The 17,940-nt window shown below is 43.3% G+C and overlaps 3 protein-coding genes across 3 annotated transcripts; all 3 read right to left on the reverse strand.

The window, feature by feature from the left end:
* Positions 1-1,149: 1,149 nt before the first annotated feature.
* On the reverse strand, positions 1,150-3,189 carry C922_05489 (hypothetical protein; the record flags this gene model as incomplete). The annotated part of the gene is made up of 2 exons (XM_008821060.1): positions 1,150-1,363; positions 1,628-3,189. The coding sequence occupies 2 exons, from the start codon at positions 3,187-3,189 to the stop codon at positions 1,150-1,152; spliced, it is 1,776 nt and encodes a 591-aa protein (XP_008819282.1).
* Positions 3,190-16,167: 12,978 nt separating this feature from the next.
* C922_05490 (hypothetical protein) lies at positions 16,168-16,380 on the reverse strand (the record flags this gene model as incomplete). The annotated part of the gene is made up of 1 exon (XM_008821061.1): positions 16,168-16,380. The coding sequence occupies one exon, from the start codon at positions 16,378-16,380 to the stop codon at positions 16,168-16,170; it is 213 nt and encodes a 70-aa protein (XP_008819283.1).
* A 7-nt stretch (positions 16,381-16,387) lies between these two features.
* On the reverse strand, positions 16,388-17,617 carry C922_05491 (hypothetical protein; the record flags this gene model as incomplete). Its single annotated transcript, XM_008821062.1, has 1 exon — positions 16,388-17,617. The coding sequence occupies one exon, from the start codon at positions 17,615-17,617 to the stop codon at positions 16,388-16,390; it is 1,230 nt and encodes a 409-aa protein (XP_008819284.1).
* Between the last annotated feature and the right edge of the window lie 323 nt (positions 17,618-17,940).

The following is a 17,940-nucleotide window of genomic DNA, read 5'->3' on the forward strand; positions in this document are numbered from 1 at the left end:
AAACCTTAGACCCTAATCCAGACACCATGAAACCAGAACACTGAAGCCTAAACGAAGAAGCCAGAGCGCTCAACCCTCCAACGGAAACCCTGCGGAATGAACCATAAACCCTGAACCCTAACCACTGATCCCTAAACCATAAACGTAAACCATAAGCCATAAAACTAACACTAAATCCTGAAAAATGCAAACCTAAAGCCTACCCATAAACCATAACCCCTGGAACCGTAAAGCTAAAGACTCAACCGTGAACCCTAAAGGACCAACCTGAAACCTAAACTCCAAGCCTAGACTCCTACATGCATAAACCTAAAAATATACCCTGAAACCTAAAAACTAAAAATAGACCCTAAATCCAAACCATCAGACATGAACAATAAAAGCTGAACCATAAACCCTGAACCGTAGGCCCTGAAACCTAAACTTAAGCCGTAACCCCCCCGAACCCTAAACCGTGAACAATAAGGCCTGAACCCTACAGATGGAACCCTAACCCGGAAGAACCCGCTGTTTGGACCCTGAAAAACAAACACTAGACCGTAAAAGTCGGATCCTAAATCTACCCAATTAATCCTAATCCTAACCCCTAACTTCTGAGTCCTAAAAATGAAAACTAAGGCTCAAACCGTAGACCATGATCTCGGGGTGCTAGTAGTTTCACCCTAGAAATAAGACAGAACCCCTGAACCCAACTGTGACAACAGAAAGCCTTTCCCCTAAACCCTAAAAACTAAGCCAAAACCTGACCCCTAGAAACTCTAGTCTACAGCTCCAACCGTAACCCTCCAATCCTTATTCCAGGAATTTCGAACGCCATATCCTTAACCTTAAACGCTAAGTATCCAACCTGAACCCTAGACGCCAAGCGTCCAGACCAACACTCCCCCCTCTTCAGTCCCTCCCCCCTTCAGCTCCATTCTCAAGCTTTTCCTCCGTCTCCCCACTCCCTCTCCCCCGTCCTCGACGCCCTTGGGGGATTTCCTCCCAACTGTGAATTTTTTCACTCCAGGAAAAGTGTGGGAAAAAGACTCCTATGTTGATTTTTTTGTCAGATCTCCATCACGGACTCTTTCCTTAACTCAACCTCCTAAGTTAGCCCAAGGGGTACGTCCCCGAGAATCCGGCTCCTTCTGCTACCCTCAGCACCAGTCACTTGTCAGGGGGCTCCTTTTGTATGGTTGTTTCTGTTATATCTTGGGTTCTGAGTTGTCTAGATCCTTTGGGGTCGTCCTGGTCAGGGGAGCCCTCTATTGACTGGCTCCTCTCACCCATCGTGCTACTTCTCTTGAATTTCTTTAACTCGAATTTTTCCGGAGGGACTGCTATATATCCCCTTACACTTCGGATCATATTTGCAGGATTTCTTCGAGTAGGTGTGCTTTGGGGGGAATTCAACTATTGCCGCTAATAGATTTGCCAAAGGTTTCGTCTGGCTCTTCCTTCGTGCAAGACATCGAGACGGTTCCTGCTAGTGCCTACTTGAGATTCAAGCCTCCGGGTCCCCACCCTCACGTCATTATAGGTCCCTTGACCGTCTGGCGCCTTGAGCCTGGACTGGAGCAAGTAGCTGGATTGTCTCTCATTAATTTGTAGTCTAGACTTCGTACAGCGCACTTGGTGCCATTACGATATTCCGTAGGTTATCCTTGCGACTTTCCCCGTTTCCGTTTGAGAAATTCTTTTCCGGGATCCCCTCCTGAAATATATCCTATAAGACGCATATGCAGACGCTAATGCCAAAACTATGCCCAGTATTCCTCCTATCACTTGTGGGACTAAGTTATTGCCTACATTCTCTGCTTCGGTTGGCCCATTACCCGGAACTTCTTTTAGCTCTGCCATGTCATCCCTTGGTCGACCCGTTGTTTCTTCTTCTTTCCTTGGCTTCTGAACCTGAGTGGCTTCCGAAGCTGCTGAGGGGGGCGTTGGCTCCCCTGCTCCTATTGATGTGTCCCCTGACTGGAATTCGCTTATTGTTGTCTGTGCCTGATTGGGAGGGGGTGACACTCCTGCGGGCCCCGGTTCGCCGCTGCCCTTCGGGCCTTTCTCTCCTGGACTCCTGTGGCTTCCTGGTCCGGCTGTTTCCCTTTCCCCGGAGGCTGTTGTTGTTGCAATTGGTCCCTCAGGGGACGCTCTGTCCCGTCCCTTGCCTTTGGCTGTTCCCTCCTCCAGCACGCCTGTCCTCTTCCCTATTGGCTCGCCCGATTCCGTATTTTTCTTCTTTTCCTCCCTATAGCTGCTTTGAGATGGGGGAATGGTCTCTCCTGTTGTTGGATTCCTGACGTGAAGAGGGCCCTTTGTCACCCTCTTCTCTCTGGTGATCATGATTTGGTGACTGTTATGCCATAGATTCAATCCTGTTCCTTTTTGGTGTGTTCCTCCGCTTTCACATTTTAGTTGGTCCTCGTCCATGAAACACGTGGAGAGTTGTTTCAGATCATAGTTATCTTTTCTTAGTAACCCTGTGAAACTATACTTCTTGCTATATTCACAACACTCTCTCATTCCATAATATACGCTTAAAAGAAATCCCACTCTGGCGAACTTCGATTTTTCCCCAGCCTGGTCCCCTCTTATCAGCTTCAAGAATTCCCCTAACGTCTTTACGGGAGCTGTCTCTGTTTGTCTGTTTGGCGGATCCAACTCCACTGCTAACTCTTCCCAGAGACCGCTACACAGGTCCTTGACGTCGGCAGAGAGTGCTTCCTGCCCCTTTTCCTGACCATATAATGCCCTCATGGTACATACCACAGCCGTCAACATGGCCTGACCGAGAGCACTGTTCCCCCAGTTCTCTTGTGTGTGGCCCCTTAGTACTTTGTTCCAGTTTCCTTGGTCCCATAACACTACGCTTTTCCCTCCGATACTTGCCGTTATCTGTTTCAAGCTCATGGCATGTTCCATCACACACCCTATGATTCCTTTCCACTTGAACTTGTTTTCTGTTCTATGCTTCATTTCTTTCACTACGTCGTGTTGTGCACCTGAGATTTCGCCCCAGGCGTCGTTGCTTTGTAGCTTTTCCACCTGTCTGGCGAGTCCTCCCAGAAATCCGGGTAGAGCACCTCCTTGGCCTCCATACTTACCTAAACAGTACGGAGACCCCGTTCGCCCACACTTGTCTTGTTGCCCTAGTTTCGTGTTATACTCATAGACCCCCTTGGAGCTGTTGAGCTTCAGTTCTCCCATCGTTCCTCTTTGTTGCGGTGTATTTGTTTCCTATAGGTCTGGTGTATACTCCGATTTACGCTTACTGTCCTTTTCGACTATTCTGGTCTCATGGGATCTGGATTGTCGATTCTCTGACTTTTTGCATTTTGTGGCTCAGAGTCCCCCTTTCCGGATTCACTCTCCTCCTAATTAGCCCTGCTGGGTCCACGTCCTGACTACTCCCGAGACGTTGGTTGTCCCTTCCCTCCCCTAGTTACTGCCTAATCGTCGCTCATTTTCTGTGCTACGTATCTCCTGTCTCCTCCCCTACCTGATTGATCGTACCTTTATTCTCCTTCAAGAAGATGGGGCGCCTCCTCCCCGGCCTTGTCGGCCTCGTTGGCTGAATCGTTACGTCCTCCTGCTGTTTCGCTAGTCTCTCCTTTCTCTACCTACTTGTCATAATCCTTACGCTTCCTTTGTTAGACGTTCTGTTTAGGTCCTTAGCCCGGTCCCTCTTTACTCTGTTCCCTGTACGGGACTAGGATAGTCTAGCTGTCCACTGTCCACTCCTACCCGATTCTGCCCCCGTTCGGCGCCCCGCTCCCCCCTTCTCCCCCCCCGCTTCAGTCACTCCTTCCTGGTGGTTCTGACGGTTTTGATCTTTCCACGTCCCTATTCTATTCGTCCCTTTTCATATCGCTTTTCCGCTGGTTTTGGTTCCTAGGCTGAACCTTCGGCTTTTGCTAATTTCCTTTATCCTAGACGGAAGTGGCTCCTCCCCCTCCGGTCCTTTCTACTCTCTTTTTTCTCGGGGGAAGAGTTGCTTTCTCAGCGACGACTTTCTCGTCTTTGCTGTCACCCCTTGGGGGGTCCCTTCCCCTGTTCCGAAGACTCCGGGACGAGTGTCCTCTGGGTCCCCTTGACGGTTGACTTTTTACCGTTCAGCCCTTAACTAAAATCCCTATCGCTGTTTCTTTCATTGTCTTCACGGTGCCTTACCCTCCTTCCGCTTATCTCCTACTTAGACGCCTTGGTGGGTCTAGATGCATCCAGTGTTCCTCGTTACTAGACTCAGCTCTCATCTTGTTCCCTGTTATGCCTCTCAGTGGGGGGCTTGGTGCTGTTTTGCTTTATCTGGCTAGCTCCTCCCTCTGCCTCGGAGTTGCTCGTTCCCATTTCTCTACTTACTTATTCCTGTTTCTCAATGCCCCCCCTGTTGCTGGAGGCTTCTCCCAGACAGATGCATGCTTCTACTCCTGTATATGTCACCCTCCTCGAATTCCCCCTTCTACCATCACACTTGCAGAATTCCTCTCCTATCTTTGCCTAGGGTGTATAAGAGACCCCTGAGTCTCATCACCGATTCCTATAATCATCTCGGTACCGTGTTATTCATTAGACCCCTCCTTCTTTTGGTCCTCTTCCTACCGTGGGGTATTCTTGTTCTGCTGCTTGGTTCTGTCGGAAGGCAGGGAGTTTTCCTGCCTAACTTCTTGCCTGGCGTGGGCGGTTCAGCTGTTCACTATCTGCTTCCTCCTCCTTAGCCCCTAATTGTGCCTTCTACGTCCTGCTACTCCCTGTCGTGCTGCGTCCTTGAGGTTTGGGGATTGAGATTATCCGTCTGGTCTGGTTTCTTTGGTTCACCCCTGTCAGTGGAGCTGCGTGTGTCCTTTTTCTGCTACCTTCCCGGTATGAATTCTAATTCTCCCGCAGGCTTCACCTGCTTCGTATTTTTTTCCTTTTTCCTCTCCCGGAGTTTCCTTGGGGGACCGGTTTCTTAATCTCATGCTACTTTCTAGTTGTCTGTTCCGTCGGTTTGTCCTCTCCTGCTCTTTCTGGGGTAGTGAGTTAATGATTTTTGCTACAGTCCTGTGAGATAACGTTAGCTTCCTCCTTATCTTCTATTCTTTGTGGGGCGTCCTGGGGAAACCGGTTGAGTTCCTCGGACTCGGTCATTATCCTTTCTTACGCCTGTTTTTGCCTCCTGGCTGGTATGTTCAGACGAAGATCCTCTGCCGCCTTTTGACAGTCATGCTGAGGGGCGTCTATGTTTTAGCTGCCGGGGGTTGACTTAACTACTTATTTTTCTGTTTTTCTGCTTTTTTTCGCTGGCTACTTTGACTTTTTTTTGACTTCTTCTCTTTTGTGACACCCTACTGAGATTTCTTGAGGATTGGTGGTTCCTTTGGGGGGGGGGTCATCTGGTTCTGCCAATCACCTTCTGTACTATCTTTCGTCCCCGCGTGGGTTTTGCCTTGTCTCCTGATTTTCCTGTGACTATGTCGACTTGTCAGTTTGGTTGCCTGATTGGTTTATGGTTGAGTTCTGCCTCTTCATAAATCTCTCTCATCGGTCTGGTGTGAATCCTTTCGGCTGCCTTCTCCCATGAAGTAGGTTCTTTGGGCCGACGGGATTGTAGGCAATTAGTCACTTCTCCGATTGGGGGTGTGGGAGGTTTGAGCGTTGGTTCTTTGCTGCGCCACTCGAGTCGAGGTGCCCCTCTGTTAGAGTAGACGTGCTTCGGTTGTGGAGACGGTTTCTTGAATGACTTGTTATTGAGACGTGATCGGAGTGCCGCTTCTTTGGTGTTATGTTCCCCCTCCCTTCTGTTCGTTTATCCTTGGGCCCTCTCTCATCTCCTGGGGCCTTAGCTTCCTCTATCCAGTATTACGAATGCTTGGGCAGGACATCGACCTCTGCTCCTGCCTTGTGCGCGGTGGACACCTCGCTGTTTTGGGACCCGCCTCGCAACGATTTCATTTTTTTGCTCTAGGCTCAATCAGGCTAGAAGTACGGACTACGATCTTGGGCTGCTCTGGACCTGTCCTGTTTTCTTACTCTCATTATTTTGCACTGCTACTCTATCTTTGGAAGCTCAGTAGGAATTAGTTCAGCTTCTGGGCTTCCTACTGGGCTTGGGCGTATTGGCCCCGACATTTTCTGCTTGTACCTGTTGGAGGGATCTATATATTAACTCCTAGTGGTGGGGTCCTCCTCTTTCGGTGTTTATCTTTTCGAGTATCTTGTTTCGTCTGTTCCTGTGACTAATATTAATTCACCCTGCCCTTGTGGTAATGACTCCTACTTGTTAATGTCTTCTTTAATATTAGGCTTCTTGGTGTCGTTTCTTCGAGGTCCTGTTTGAAAATGTCTAGGGGGTGTTTCCCATCTTCCTTGGGGTTCCTTAAAGGGGATCGCTACTTCTTGTTTTTATTTATTTGGATTGGTTTTGTTATAATCATAGTATTCGGTTGTTTTTCTTTTCTATAATTACCTCCACTCATAACCAGCGTCAATGATTTTTGTGAGAAAGTCTTGAGTTCATCGCTTGACTCCCTGAGTTGCATCTGACGGGCTCGGTTGTTTCTTCTTTCTTACTTGGAAATATATGATTTTACCCCATTTCTTGCTTCGGGGGTCTACGTTCCCTGAGGCTTCTTTTCTCAGTTGGAATAGTCATGTCATATCCTGTTCTATTATGAGACTCCTTCTTTAGTCTTCATTTTCTAGAAGTTTTATAATGCCTTTATATGGGTAGGGGGGAGGACGTACTTTTTTATTCTTCCTTCAGTGAAATTTGTCTCGGATGGTTTTTCTTACTCAGGCCTTATGAAATTTAGATATTAAAGTTCCTATTACTTCATCTTTAGTTTTATAAATTAAACAATGTTTCCCTTGTCGTCTGAGTTGATACAGGAAAGATTATGATTTTCTCAGGAGTTGCTTCTTTGGAAATTAAGCTACTGTAACTCTTATCTACACTTCCCCTTTGGCATTTAGAGAGTTTTTAAGATTTTGTCTATTGTCACCTCATCAGCATATTGACTCGATGAATGGATAGATATGCTCCTTCACATCCGTGAGGTCGTTCCGAGGGGAGAAGGAGCTCTAACGAATAAAGATTCGGTTTAGATTTCCTTCTATAATGTCTAAGGGTTTTGGGATGTTCTGAGTTTTTCTAAATTCTTCTCCGACTTCACAATCATTCCACAATTATTATCTTAGTAATCTAACTACAGGATCTTGACTGGGGGGATTTCTGGTATTTTGTTACGCACCACTGGAACTCTAATCCATATTAGGATATAAATCTATTCAATTCCTCTGTTCTTGTGATTAAATTTAGATGTTTACTTGTGATTATTGTACATTCATATCATATAATACCTGTGGTATTGTAGAAACAGTAATCTTCTGAATTTCCGTTCATAGTTCTTCTCGTGTTTTTTATTTTGATTTTTTTAATCTGTTTATCATAGATTGGCGCTGTCATAATATAACGGATATACCATTATAGGCACTGGGAGAGAAGTAATTAAACCTCCTATAATGATTTGATTTCTTAATACGGTGATGATCATAAGAAAAATATCATGCGATTCTTATTTTTTGGACTAGAAAAGGACTTATAATTGTAGATAATTCTTCTTTTCACTGTTGCCGCTTAATTATTAGCCGAAGGAGAGAAAGGAATAAACAAATAATCGGAGTAAATCTAATCTTTTACTATTCCGATAAAATCTTCCTGGATGGCTGTTATATGACCCTCTTGTTGTTACTCAATCCTAAAGAATAAGAGAGTCTGCGGGGAATATACTCTGCTGCTGACTGTTTAAAGTTAAAATGACAGAAGAAGATGTAAAGCTGAGATGAAATAGGGAATGAATCATTCCTTAATACGTGTAAAAAATAAATAAAACAATTCTATACTCTCGTAACATGCCCAGAGTTATCTTTTACTTTAATCCATAGATAGATTAATCGTTAAGGAGAGGATATATTTCTTAGGACTATGAATTTAGTGATAGAGAAGAATACTCTTATCACATTAATTACACTCTGGAGGGATTATCCTTCGGAGGCATTGACGGAATTATAAGGACGTGAAGGGATGAAGCTTGTCCTTTATAGTAATTTTGATAAAGGGACGTGAGGGAAATCTTTCACATGGTCCAGTTCATAACTAAATCAGTCTTCTGGTGTATGATGTTAGATATATAGAGTATAGCAGGTTATAGAACTCCAACCTAGTTGATGTTATGTTATGGGGGGGAGTCTTGAATATTCTTTACAGGTTTCTTCGGGAATAAGATTGGATACAACTCATAAATGTTACCACAGAATGTCTTCAGTATTCCTTTTAATAAAGCGCGCGAATATAAAAGTCTTCTTAACTCACTTATCATCCTTAACTTTCGAAGTTTTCGCGGATATGACTAATTCCATATTCTTTGGCTTTAGAATAATTCTTCTTTTCCGGAATGGAACAACACATTCCGGTTCATACGCAGCTTGGAGGCTCTCAACATATACTTTAGTGTACGCTTAGGTGTTTTTGGTGAAAACTCTCAATTTAAAGTATGATAGTTTGGATTTTTGTTTAAATTTAGTGAAATACGAATTTCAGTTGTGAATAATTCCTTAAAAAAACATATTTTCAGCTCACATTCTAATCTTTGCACCTTTTCTAAATGTAGTTTCACGTCTGAAGATGCACTTTTTTCTTCGGGTATTCATGTACGGGGGCGCCCAAAGCTTATGGGTAGGCTCCCCACCTTTATATTTTTCCTCTACATTTTGCCTGTTTCCTGTTGTCTATATTCTTTCCTAGGTTTCATTCTATTTAGGAATAACCGGTACTTTCTCCTCTTTCCATTTTGAGTCAAACCCGTCCTTTTTAAATTCATATATAATTTCCTTCTCGGGGCATATTTTTTTCTAACAGGATGGGTTACTCGGGATTCTTATGTCATGAACCGTGGATTTATATATAACACTCTGGCGTAACTTATCCACACATTACATGAGTAAAAGGGCTGTTTATTGCTTTTATTCATCCTCAATGAGTCTTCCCATTGCCAAAATACTGCTATATATAAAAGGGGGGAGGACTTCTCAAAATTAAGAGGTTATTTTCATATCCACTCTGTTCATACTTTGCAATGGAATAGAAAGAAGTAAAATAAAAGTCTTGTGAGTATTGCGATCCAAAGAATTGGAATCCTTATATTCGAAATCAGGGCAACACAGAATATACAGGTAAGAACAGAGCTTTCATGTTAGACCCTTGACCAGTATTGACCCATGCAGTCAATATAGATATCTTATGATTAGGATTTTAGATAAAACAAAAAGAGAATCCTTTACACTAACCGTAGAGACACAGGATGTCGGAACTCCCCCAGAATCTATATCAGAAAGTGTGTTATATCTTTACAAAAACAAAATAGCATTTAAGGAAGCCTCTGAAACTTCAAAGAGGAAATAAATCTATTTCAAACCATTATATATTTTCATGTATAACATCACAAAGGGTATCATAGGATATTACATCCTAGGCCAACAGATAAAATTGTAGAGTCTGTAATTCAAGCCATAACGCTTAATACAAACAGGAAAGAATTTAGAATAGCAATTAATATAGGTAATAAATTTCGTACTTATATATCCTTCTCGCTAAGTGCGAATAATCGCTTGTATTCTGAGACAGGAAAGTTGGCAATCAATTCCTTTCTTATTTGATGCGCTATCGGGCCCGGTGAATATCTCACCTCATATATTACCGTAAGTGTCCTCTGTCGTGTCCACCTTGCTTTCCTGCGGGTTCATTTGTTCTGTGTTAAAATTGCTTTAGGTACTCTTAGTTGTTAGGTTATCTTTGTTCCTTTTGGTTATATGGGGCTACTTCTCCCCGGCATGCTCGCTTTTAGCTTCACGTTTATGTGTGTTGATACTGTTAAAGCAGTTATATGGTTTTACCCTATATATTTATTCTTCCTTTGAAATGCAGAATTCTGCTCAATGTTGTTGTAGTTTAAATGTAGAAAGTTCATTTGGGGTATTTTCTCTACTTCATTGTTCTTTTTTCTTCTTCCTAAAATGATAGGTCGTGTGTATCTTATGGACACTCGTATCCTGCTGTCAAAGCAATTCCCGTAACCTTAATGTTATCAACACCAAATGATATTCCATGGAGGACAGTACTTTGCATATATACTACTTTTAGGATACCACATTTTCTCAAAAAATGTTACTCCAGATACATGAAAGGACTGGGTAAAACTGTTATGTCCTTATGTTACAGCCGGGATTTTAACCCCTCCAAAAATAAGGTACCGCTAATGAGAAGACATCAGTGTAGTATGAACAATGGTGTTATTCAAATAACGAAGCGTTCAATGTTTCATCCACCCCATAGTAATATTCGGGGCACATACCTTTAGCTCACTACATATTACTGCGGATATACTCTTACGCTTAATAAAATTGTGCCCCCTATATAAGAGTACCTTGCGTATATCGAAACCCTCCAAATAATCGTGCTTCCGAGACATGCATAATCCTCGCACGGCTGCTTCTTGCAAATAAGAATACTACTTACACGTGAGATGGCTCACAGAATATAGCTCCACATGTTGCATTCCTCTTATGCGACTGTGCTCTACAGACAACAGTACTCTGCAGATATCACTATAGTTCATCCATTAGTACATTCATATAACAGTACTATTACGAATTCCGCAATTTTCCTCAGTGAGAATGCATACACATAAGTACTTTTCAGGCAATAGTTTCCCTGGAATATCCATGCACTTCACATACTAGTGCCTGACTAATAATACCACTCCTGGAATGTCAATATTGCACACACAAAACTACTTTTAACATTATAGCATTCCGGGTGTAGCTATATTCTTCAAAGAATAGTATTCCAGGCAATCGACAGGATTTCCAAAATCCCATGCTTCATATAATGGAGTCGTTAACCTTATATCGAAATACTTCACATGATGCTATTCGGGGGATATTTCTAGTCATTATTGTACACTACTTCATACACAACAGTAGTTCTCCTCAAATACGAGTATTATTCTCAAAAAAGTACTCTTAATATAACAATACTCCTTGCACACTCGCACTGTTTAAATAATAGTGCTCTCAGGATAATCGTACTCCTCCCGGCACAGAACGTCGCACGTAATGATACTTTTAGTATAATAGCACTCGAACTCATCCATATAGCTCAACCATTAGTACTTTCATATAACCGTAGTATGGGAACATCTGCATCCTTGACCATCGAAAATCTTCACACATCAATAATCTTCACGCAATATTTCTCGTGGAATATACATGTACTTCATAGAATAATGTTCTTTCACATAATGGAGGCGTATACTCTGAATCCTTCGCATAACATACTACATGGACATCAATACCCTTCCTAGAACAGTATTATACGTACCTCCCGGCGCTGCACCACACTTAGAAATGCACCTGACTATTCTACAGAGAAGGGTACCCCAAGCGGGCTTGTGCTCTTGATGTAACGGAACGATAGGCAGGTCAGTACTCTGCACAGATGAGTATTACTGAGACGTCCATAGCCTCTCTGCAATAACACTCCAAGAAATTTCTTACGGTTGACACGAGTCTGCTCTCTAATTAACAAGGTTATCTAGGTAACACTGGTATTAACCTAATAATACTGCATCAACATCATCACTTCTGAAGCGATAATACACCAGGGATAAAGGTACCCTTTCACAAATGGGTATATTATTCCTGTTTCGTAATGGTACAACATCGGTATGGTTATGAAATTTACATTTCAGATATGTGAGCATCCTCATAAAGAGTTCACAGAAGGAAATATGCTCATAACGATTCCAAATAGGGAAATAAAAAAATACGTCAATCATGATATTCGGGAAGAAGAATCCTAATAAACAACAACCACGTACAATACAACATATCAACAGGGATGTAGTAAAAAGGGCACTTTCACAAGGAGGAAGCTGAAGAATCCGTTCATAATGATTCTACAGGAAGAGATATTTTCACAATAATCGAGGCAAAAGAATATCTTCAAAATGATACGGCGAAGGAACCTCCTGAAGATACCAGGAAAAGGAAGCATCTTCATAAACAAGATAAAGAGCAGGACGTCCTCTAAACCCTGTCGCAGAAGAGGAACAGCTTCATAGGGAAAATCACACACGAAAGCAAGCCTTAACAGTAGAACAAAGAGCAAGAATCATCCTAGAGAAAATAACACACACAAGCACATCTTCACGATGCCACAGGAAGAAAGAAATAATAAAGTAAGTCGGAGGGGAACAAACACCACCTGGAGAAGCAGACTTGGGAATGATGCTTGTGAGGGGCTGCTTAAAGTCTAAACTGTAAATCCGGAGCGAACAGCATTAAATGGTTAACCGTAAAGAATAGACTTTAGAGACTGAGAACAAAACCAGAGACAGAAAGGATAAGCATTTAACCATAAGGCTTTCACAATAAATCATACAACACGAAAACTCGACGTTGGAAACCAATTAATACAAAACATATCAGAACCATAAGGAATAGAGAAAAAGAAATAGAGCTTGACTCCCAAGCTTCATACCTGTAGAGACTAAACATGATGCCTGACGTAGAAAACTTCGGGGAGATACCCTGAAGGATAATAGGACCAAATACACCAGACCACCGTGCGAAATCAACCATAGGACATAGCCCCTGAGCGATGCATAATAAACAAACCGTATAGACCGAAAAGCTAGGGCATGCAAGAACCACCCTACACTTCATCAGATACAGATAGACATTAAGGGTATTCGATCAGTCCTACACACTAAAACTGAATCCGCAACCATGAAATCTGAGCCTTACACCGTCCAGATATTGCACAGGATCCTAAGGCTAAGGAGATAAGGAATAAAAAAAGGCAGCAGAAATAAGGAGGCATATGTAAGGAATTAACTGTAGGAATAAAAACTAGAGGGTGGCAGTACACGCTAATCAAGAGGCCTCACTGATAAGCCGTGGAGGCCGAGTCATGGAATATACAGCCTAGGGTCCAAAAAATACAACCCAAACACTAAACCGTAAATCCTAGACAGCTAAGGATGATCACAGTACAAAGGGCGTATAATCAGTGAATCTTACCCGCCTAAAATAACTTATCGAGCAGTACTAATAGAAGCTAAGGGGTAAAGAAACCCCCCCGGCCATACACAGGAACCTGGAGGCGTAAACATAGAGGATAAAGCCTAGCAAATACACTCAAGAGTCGAACCGGAGGGATAAAAAATAAAGCATTAATGCTAAATATTAAAGAATACAGAGTGTACAATAAAAGTTGAGACAACACCAAACCTCCATAAGCCGACAGCACAATGCCTGAGTAAAACCCAAATGAGATAGGTGCTTACACCCTGCAAATTAACTGCGTACAATTGATGGCAAGAAACCGAGGAATAAAGGAATGACAGATAGGAAGGAATATACTCTTTAACAGAACTCCATGAGGTAGGAGCCCTCAGAATTAGAGAAACCTAAGCACAACAGCAGGGTGAGAGACGGAGAGCAGGCCTAAGCAATAATGGGAGCAACATAGAGCCTCAAACAGAAGGCCAATAGCACAGCTTAAGCAGTACGAGATAGAAACCATATAATAAGGGGGGGCAGGGACTGACAACCTACTTCTGCGATAAACATTTCCAATCTCTATCCCTAAGGATTGGATGTGCCCCACAGTGCATGTAGCATGAAACTTACTTCATCATCACTGAGCTATAAGCCATAACTGAGGCCCCATAGAGGTTAACACCCCGGAATTGACACAGGAAGAAAAAGGCTAACACTCCAAGGCATAAATCCAAAATCGAAAGCTTAATCATTCTGGGCTAAGAGATACAGGCTAAAGAATGAAACCTAAGAAGTTAACAATACTTGCGGGGGCAATAACGAGGAACTATACACACCGAAGCATGAGCAGTCAAGTCCTAAAGAATAGACTCTGAACTTAACGCGATAGTCTTGCACCATAGACATGAAGCAGAAATGTGCACATCGAACGTCAAACCTGGAGGCGAACCCCTAAGAGATGGAGTTGTAATAGAAAAAGGGAGTCTCGAAATAATACACCTTAGACCAAACAGCATGAACAACAGGAGAAGAGAAATTATAAGTTGCATCTAACAGGTAGAGAAGGGGAAAGGAACCCTCAACAGCTAACAATAAAGAATACAGGATAATGCAGGTGCAACCAAAAATACCAGCAGAGTCGGGGGCCTAAAGCTACGGATACCACCTAAAACCTAAACCTAAACTCAGAATGTATAAGGAGAAACCATATAGACTACAAGGAACCAACCCCCCTAACCCTCAGTCCCCCAACCTATAAAATACAGGTGCTTCTTTAAAACCAGGAAACCACAGGCCTAAAGACTAATCATCCATTCTTGGGAACAAAATCTAAATGGACCAAACAGATTCCTCGCCATTAAGTCATACAATATAAAATCGAGGGCTAAGGGACGACACCACCAAATTACCCCCAACCCATGAAACGAGGAGAAAAGATGGATCATCACCCTGAAACCAGGAAATCAGCCCAGGGAAAATCGTCCATAGTAGCCAAGTTACAAAGGGATGCATAATAAGATGCACTACCTACAACTCCAACTATGAACCCAGACAGCTGGCCTTAAAGAGAGAGTACTAAACCAAAAATCCAGGGGCATAGCATCCTGGCATGTTATCCGTATTACCAGTAAGTGATACACTTTTATAGTACCACTATGTGGAAATATAGGCAACTAGAAACTAGCAACTGTAGTAGCAACCCTTGAAGAATACACAATGAGACCTCTGGGCTAAACCTTGAGGGGTAATAGCTAAATATTAAACGGCAAACACTACCCCTTGAGCATTACACCCTACATCCCAGAACTATAACATATGCGAATCCCAGAATACGAAGGAAAGGCCTGCCTGCTAAGAACAACGCCGATAACGTAAACCTTAAGGTATAAATCCAAAAGGCTGACCCTAATAGCCTAATACCATTGCACAGCACCTATCGCCGAAACCTAAGCGAAAGAGACTACCCCTTAAATTTTAGGGTATCCAGGCAGGGGAAAAGATATATCACCTAAGTCGTAGAATCTGAATCCACTGGAAGGATCCCCCAAGCAGCAGCCTAATAGGAACCCCCCAGAATACCTGAGATGTGAAGCGTAAAGCATTATCTCCAAAAGTGCCAATAGGTCAAAAAAGAAGCCGAAAAACTTTAGGCCCCAGGCAGTATCCCTGAACCGACAACGAGAAAGACAATAACGAAACTTAAAAAATGAAGCGAAATGCCGAGATAGACTGAAGCCGTTGCCATAGAAATCACCGTAGAAATATGATGATTAAACATCAAACAATGAAGCCTATGCATTAGCCCTCGAATCCTAAGCCCCTAAACTATATCTTGCCCCCGCAGAAGTCTGCGCCATGCGGACGAGCCTCTACCTCCTGGAACCTGAAGCCTGAACCCGAATTCACAGACCTATACAGCTGAGGTCAACCCCATCAAGCATAAAATTACAGAGCTAAACGCTGAAGCATAGACGATAAATACTCAATCCTAGAACCTATAATCTAAGCTCTGAAACCTGGATCCTAACAGATTCCCCACAGGAAACGTGAAAACCGGAGAGAAAAAATAAACCCTGAATCACAAACCGTGAACCACCGGCCTTAAACCTGGCGCATAAAGTTAAATAAAGCACCAAATATCTAACCCCTGAAGCCAGACCCCTGAAGCATGCACACTAAACAGACACGTGAATCCTACAGCCGAAACCCTGAAAACTAAAATATAAATCCTGGACTGTGCACCTACGAAATAAGGCCTATGTATATACCGTAATACCTAGTGGATAATCCCTGAAAAATACCCTGAACCCTGAACCCTGGTGTGCCAGATAAAGTCCTAGACCCTTGGGTGCTCCAAGTTGCGGCGACCATTGGGTGTCTCCCTCTTGCCACTTAGACTCAAGCATAAACCTAGTTAAATCCTACCTCCCCCCCCTTCAGTCATTTCTTTTGACCAATCCCCATAAAATCCTAAGGCAAAGGCAGTTAGCGCAGCAGTATTCACCCCCTTTGACCACTCTTCTGCTTCCCCATCCTCCTCAAGCCTCAGAGATTATCCTAGCCGCTTCTGTTGGTGATGGTTCCTCATTTCCTATTGTGCATTGACTTACCAGTTGTTCTCACTGAGAACTCCACAGCCGCTACTCTATGTCCCTGGTTCACCTTCGAACCCCCTTCGATGTCACTTCTCTTCCCCATAGTGGTCGTCCCTTGCTCTATTGCATTCTGGTATTCAAGGGGCATGTTCCCTGCTGTTCCAAGTTGTTGAACACACTCTCTCCCTTTATTATTATTCATCATTTGATTACCCCTGCCTGTTTGATAGAGAATATGCTAATACCTGTCCGGGAGGCTTTGGAATAATCCGAGTTCCCTTAGCCCTTCTTCTGCGTCCCAATATTCTATATAACCCATACGCTCCCAAAATACCCATTAGGCCACTTATAACTCCCCCTACTATAGGTCCCTCGTAGGATACTTGTTGTGGATTCTGTCCCCCGTTTGACTCACTCAGGCGTTGTCCCTGAAGGAAATGAATAACAGTTATTTCATCTTTTTTGAGTTGTTTAACCGAAGTCTTAATGAATAATTCCATCTTATTCTCTTCCAGGAGTAAATATCTGCCTTGGTCCTTTACCTTCACTTGGGTGCTCACTTGTGTTAGTAGCTGGTCCATTTTGGTTACGGGGGGCTCCTGAGGCACTGAGGGTCCTTCAAGAATATCTCTTTGGGTATCTCCTGAGGTTCCTGTTTTATACTCCGGTATAATCTTCTCCTCCAGGCCCGGTGTCTCCTCTGATATATCACACGTTAGTGACTTGTCCCCACTGGATATTCCTAAGACTCCTTCTGTTATTATTTCATAAACATCGCGACCAGGAAGCTGAAATGTTCTTTTTCTGTTCTTTCCGGAGTCTCCGTATGAGAACCAGTCGCTCATTATAGCCTGTGCCATCTCCTCTCCACCCCAGTTTTTCAGATTCTGATATATGCTTTGACATAGTCCAGAGTCGGTACTCCCCTTATAAGTTCTCCTTGAGACAGTTGAAGTTAGCCCAGCGGTCATCATTATCAGTGTGATAAGCTCCATACACATCTTTAAACTCCTCTGATAATCCTGACCCATACTCAGGGTGCTCCCCGTTCTGTGATCTATCCAGGACAATTTTTTCCTTTCAAAGAGACAAGCAGCCGAACTTTGGTTCTTGGAGCTGCCCCCTATAAATTGATCATAGCTACACTGCCCGGTGAAGTCCATTTCTGCTCGTTCTGTTCTCTTGCCCTCTAAAGTACTTATCCAAGACTCTAACCATACACAGAGGGTTCTACTCATCTGTGAAACATTTCTTAGCGTGGACTCTTGATCAGTTTTGAATATCTCCGTTAATGTTGTCTGCCCCGTAGGTAATGAAGTTGCCCTATCTTGCCTTAATCTACATATCCCCCCCTGTTCTCGTCCTGCGCTGTCACATTTCTTTTCCTTAAGTGCCCCGCTCAGATGTTGCTTCATATATCCATGCATAAAGCTCCCCATTTTAGTTATTAATCATATCTTCGGCTTCCTTAAGATTCCAGATGATTCCCCAACTTCACTTCTTACGCTAGGGCTTCTCAGGAACTCCCAATCCCCCTTGCGTGTTATACTTCTTCAGGATGATTCCGTCAAATGCTCCACTGTAGGAACTCTTCTGCTCCTCTGGCTTTCTTCTGGGGTTCATGCTCTTCGCTACCCTTGCAGAGGGGCCTGGAGTTCACGGTGGCTTCATTTAACCGCTCCGAGGGAGGATCTAGGCCACCACTCCCCCCCCTCTTCCTTTGGGTTGCTTCCCTCTCCTAATTCTCCGGATTCGTGGGGTG

Source organism: Plasmodium inui (genome assembly GCF_000524495.1).
Source record: "Plasmodium inui San Antonio 1 unplaced genomic scaffold supercont1.81, whole genome shotgun sequence".
Taxonomy (NCBI): Eukaryota; Apicomplexa; class Aconoidasida; order Haemosporida; family Plasmodiidae; genus Plasmodium; species Plasmodium inui.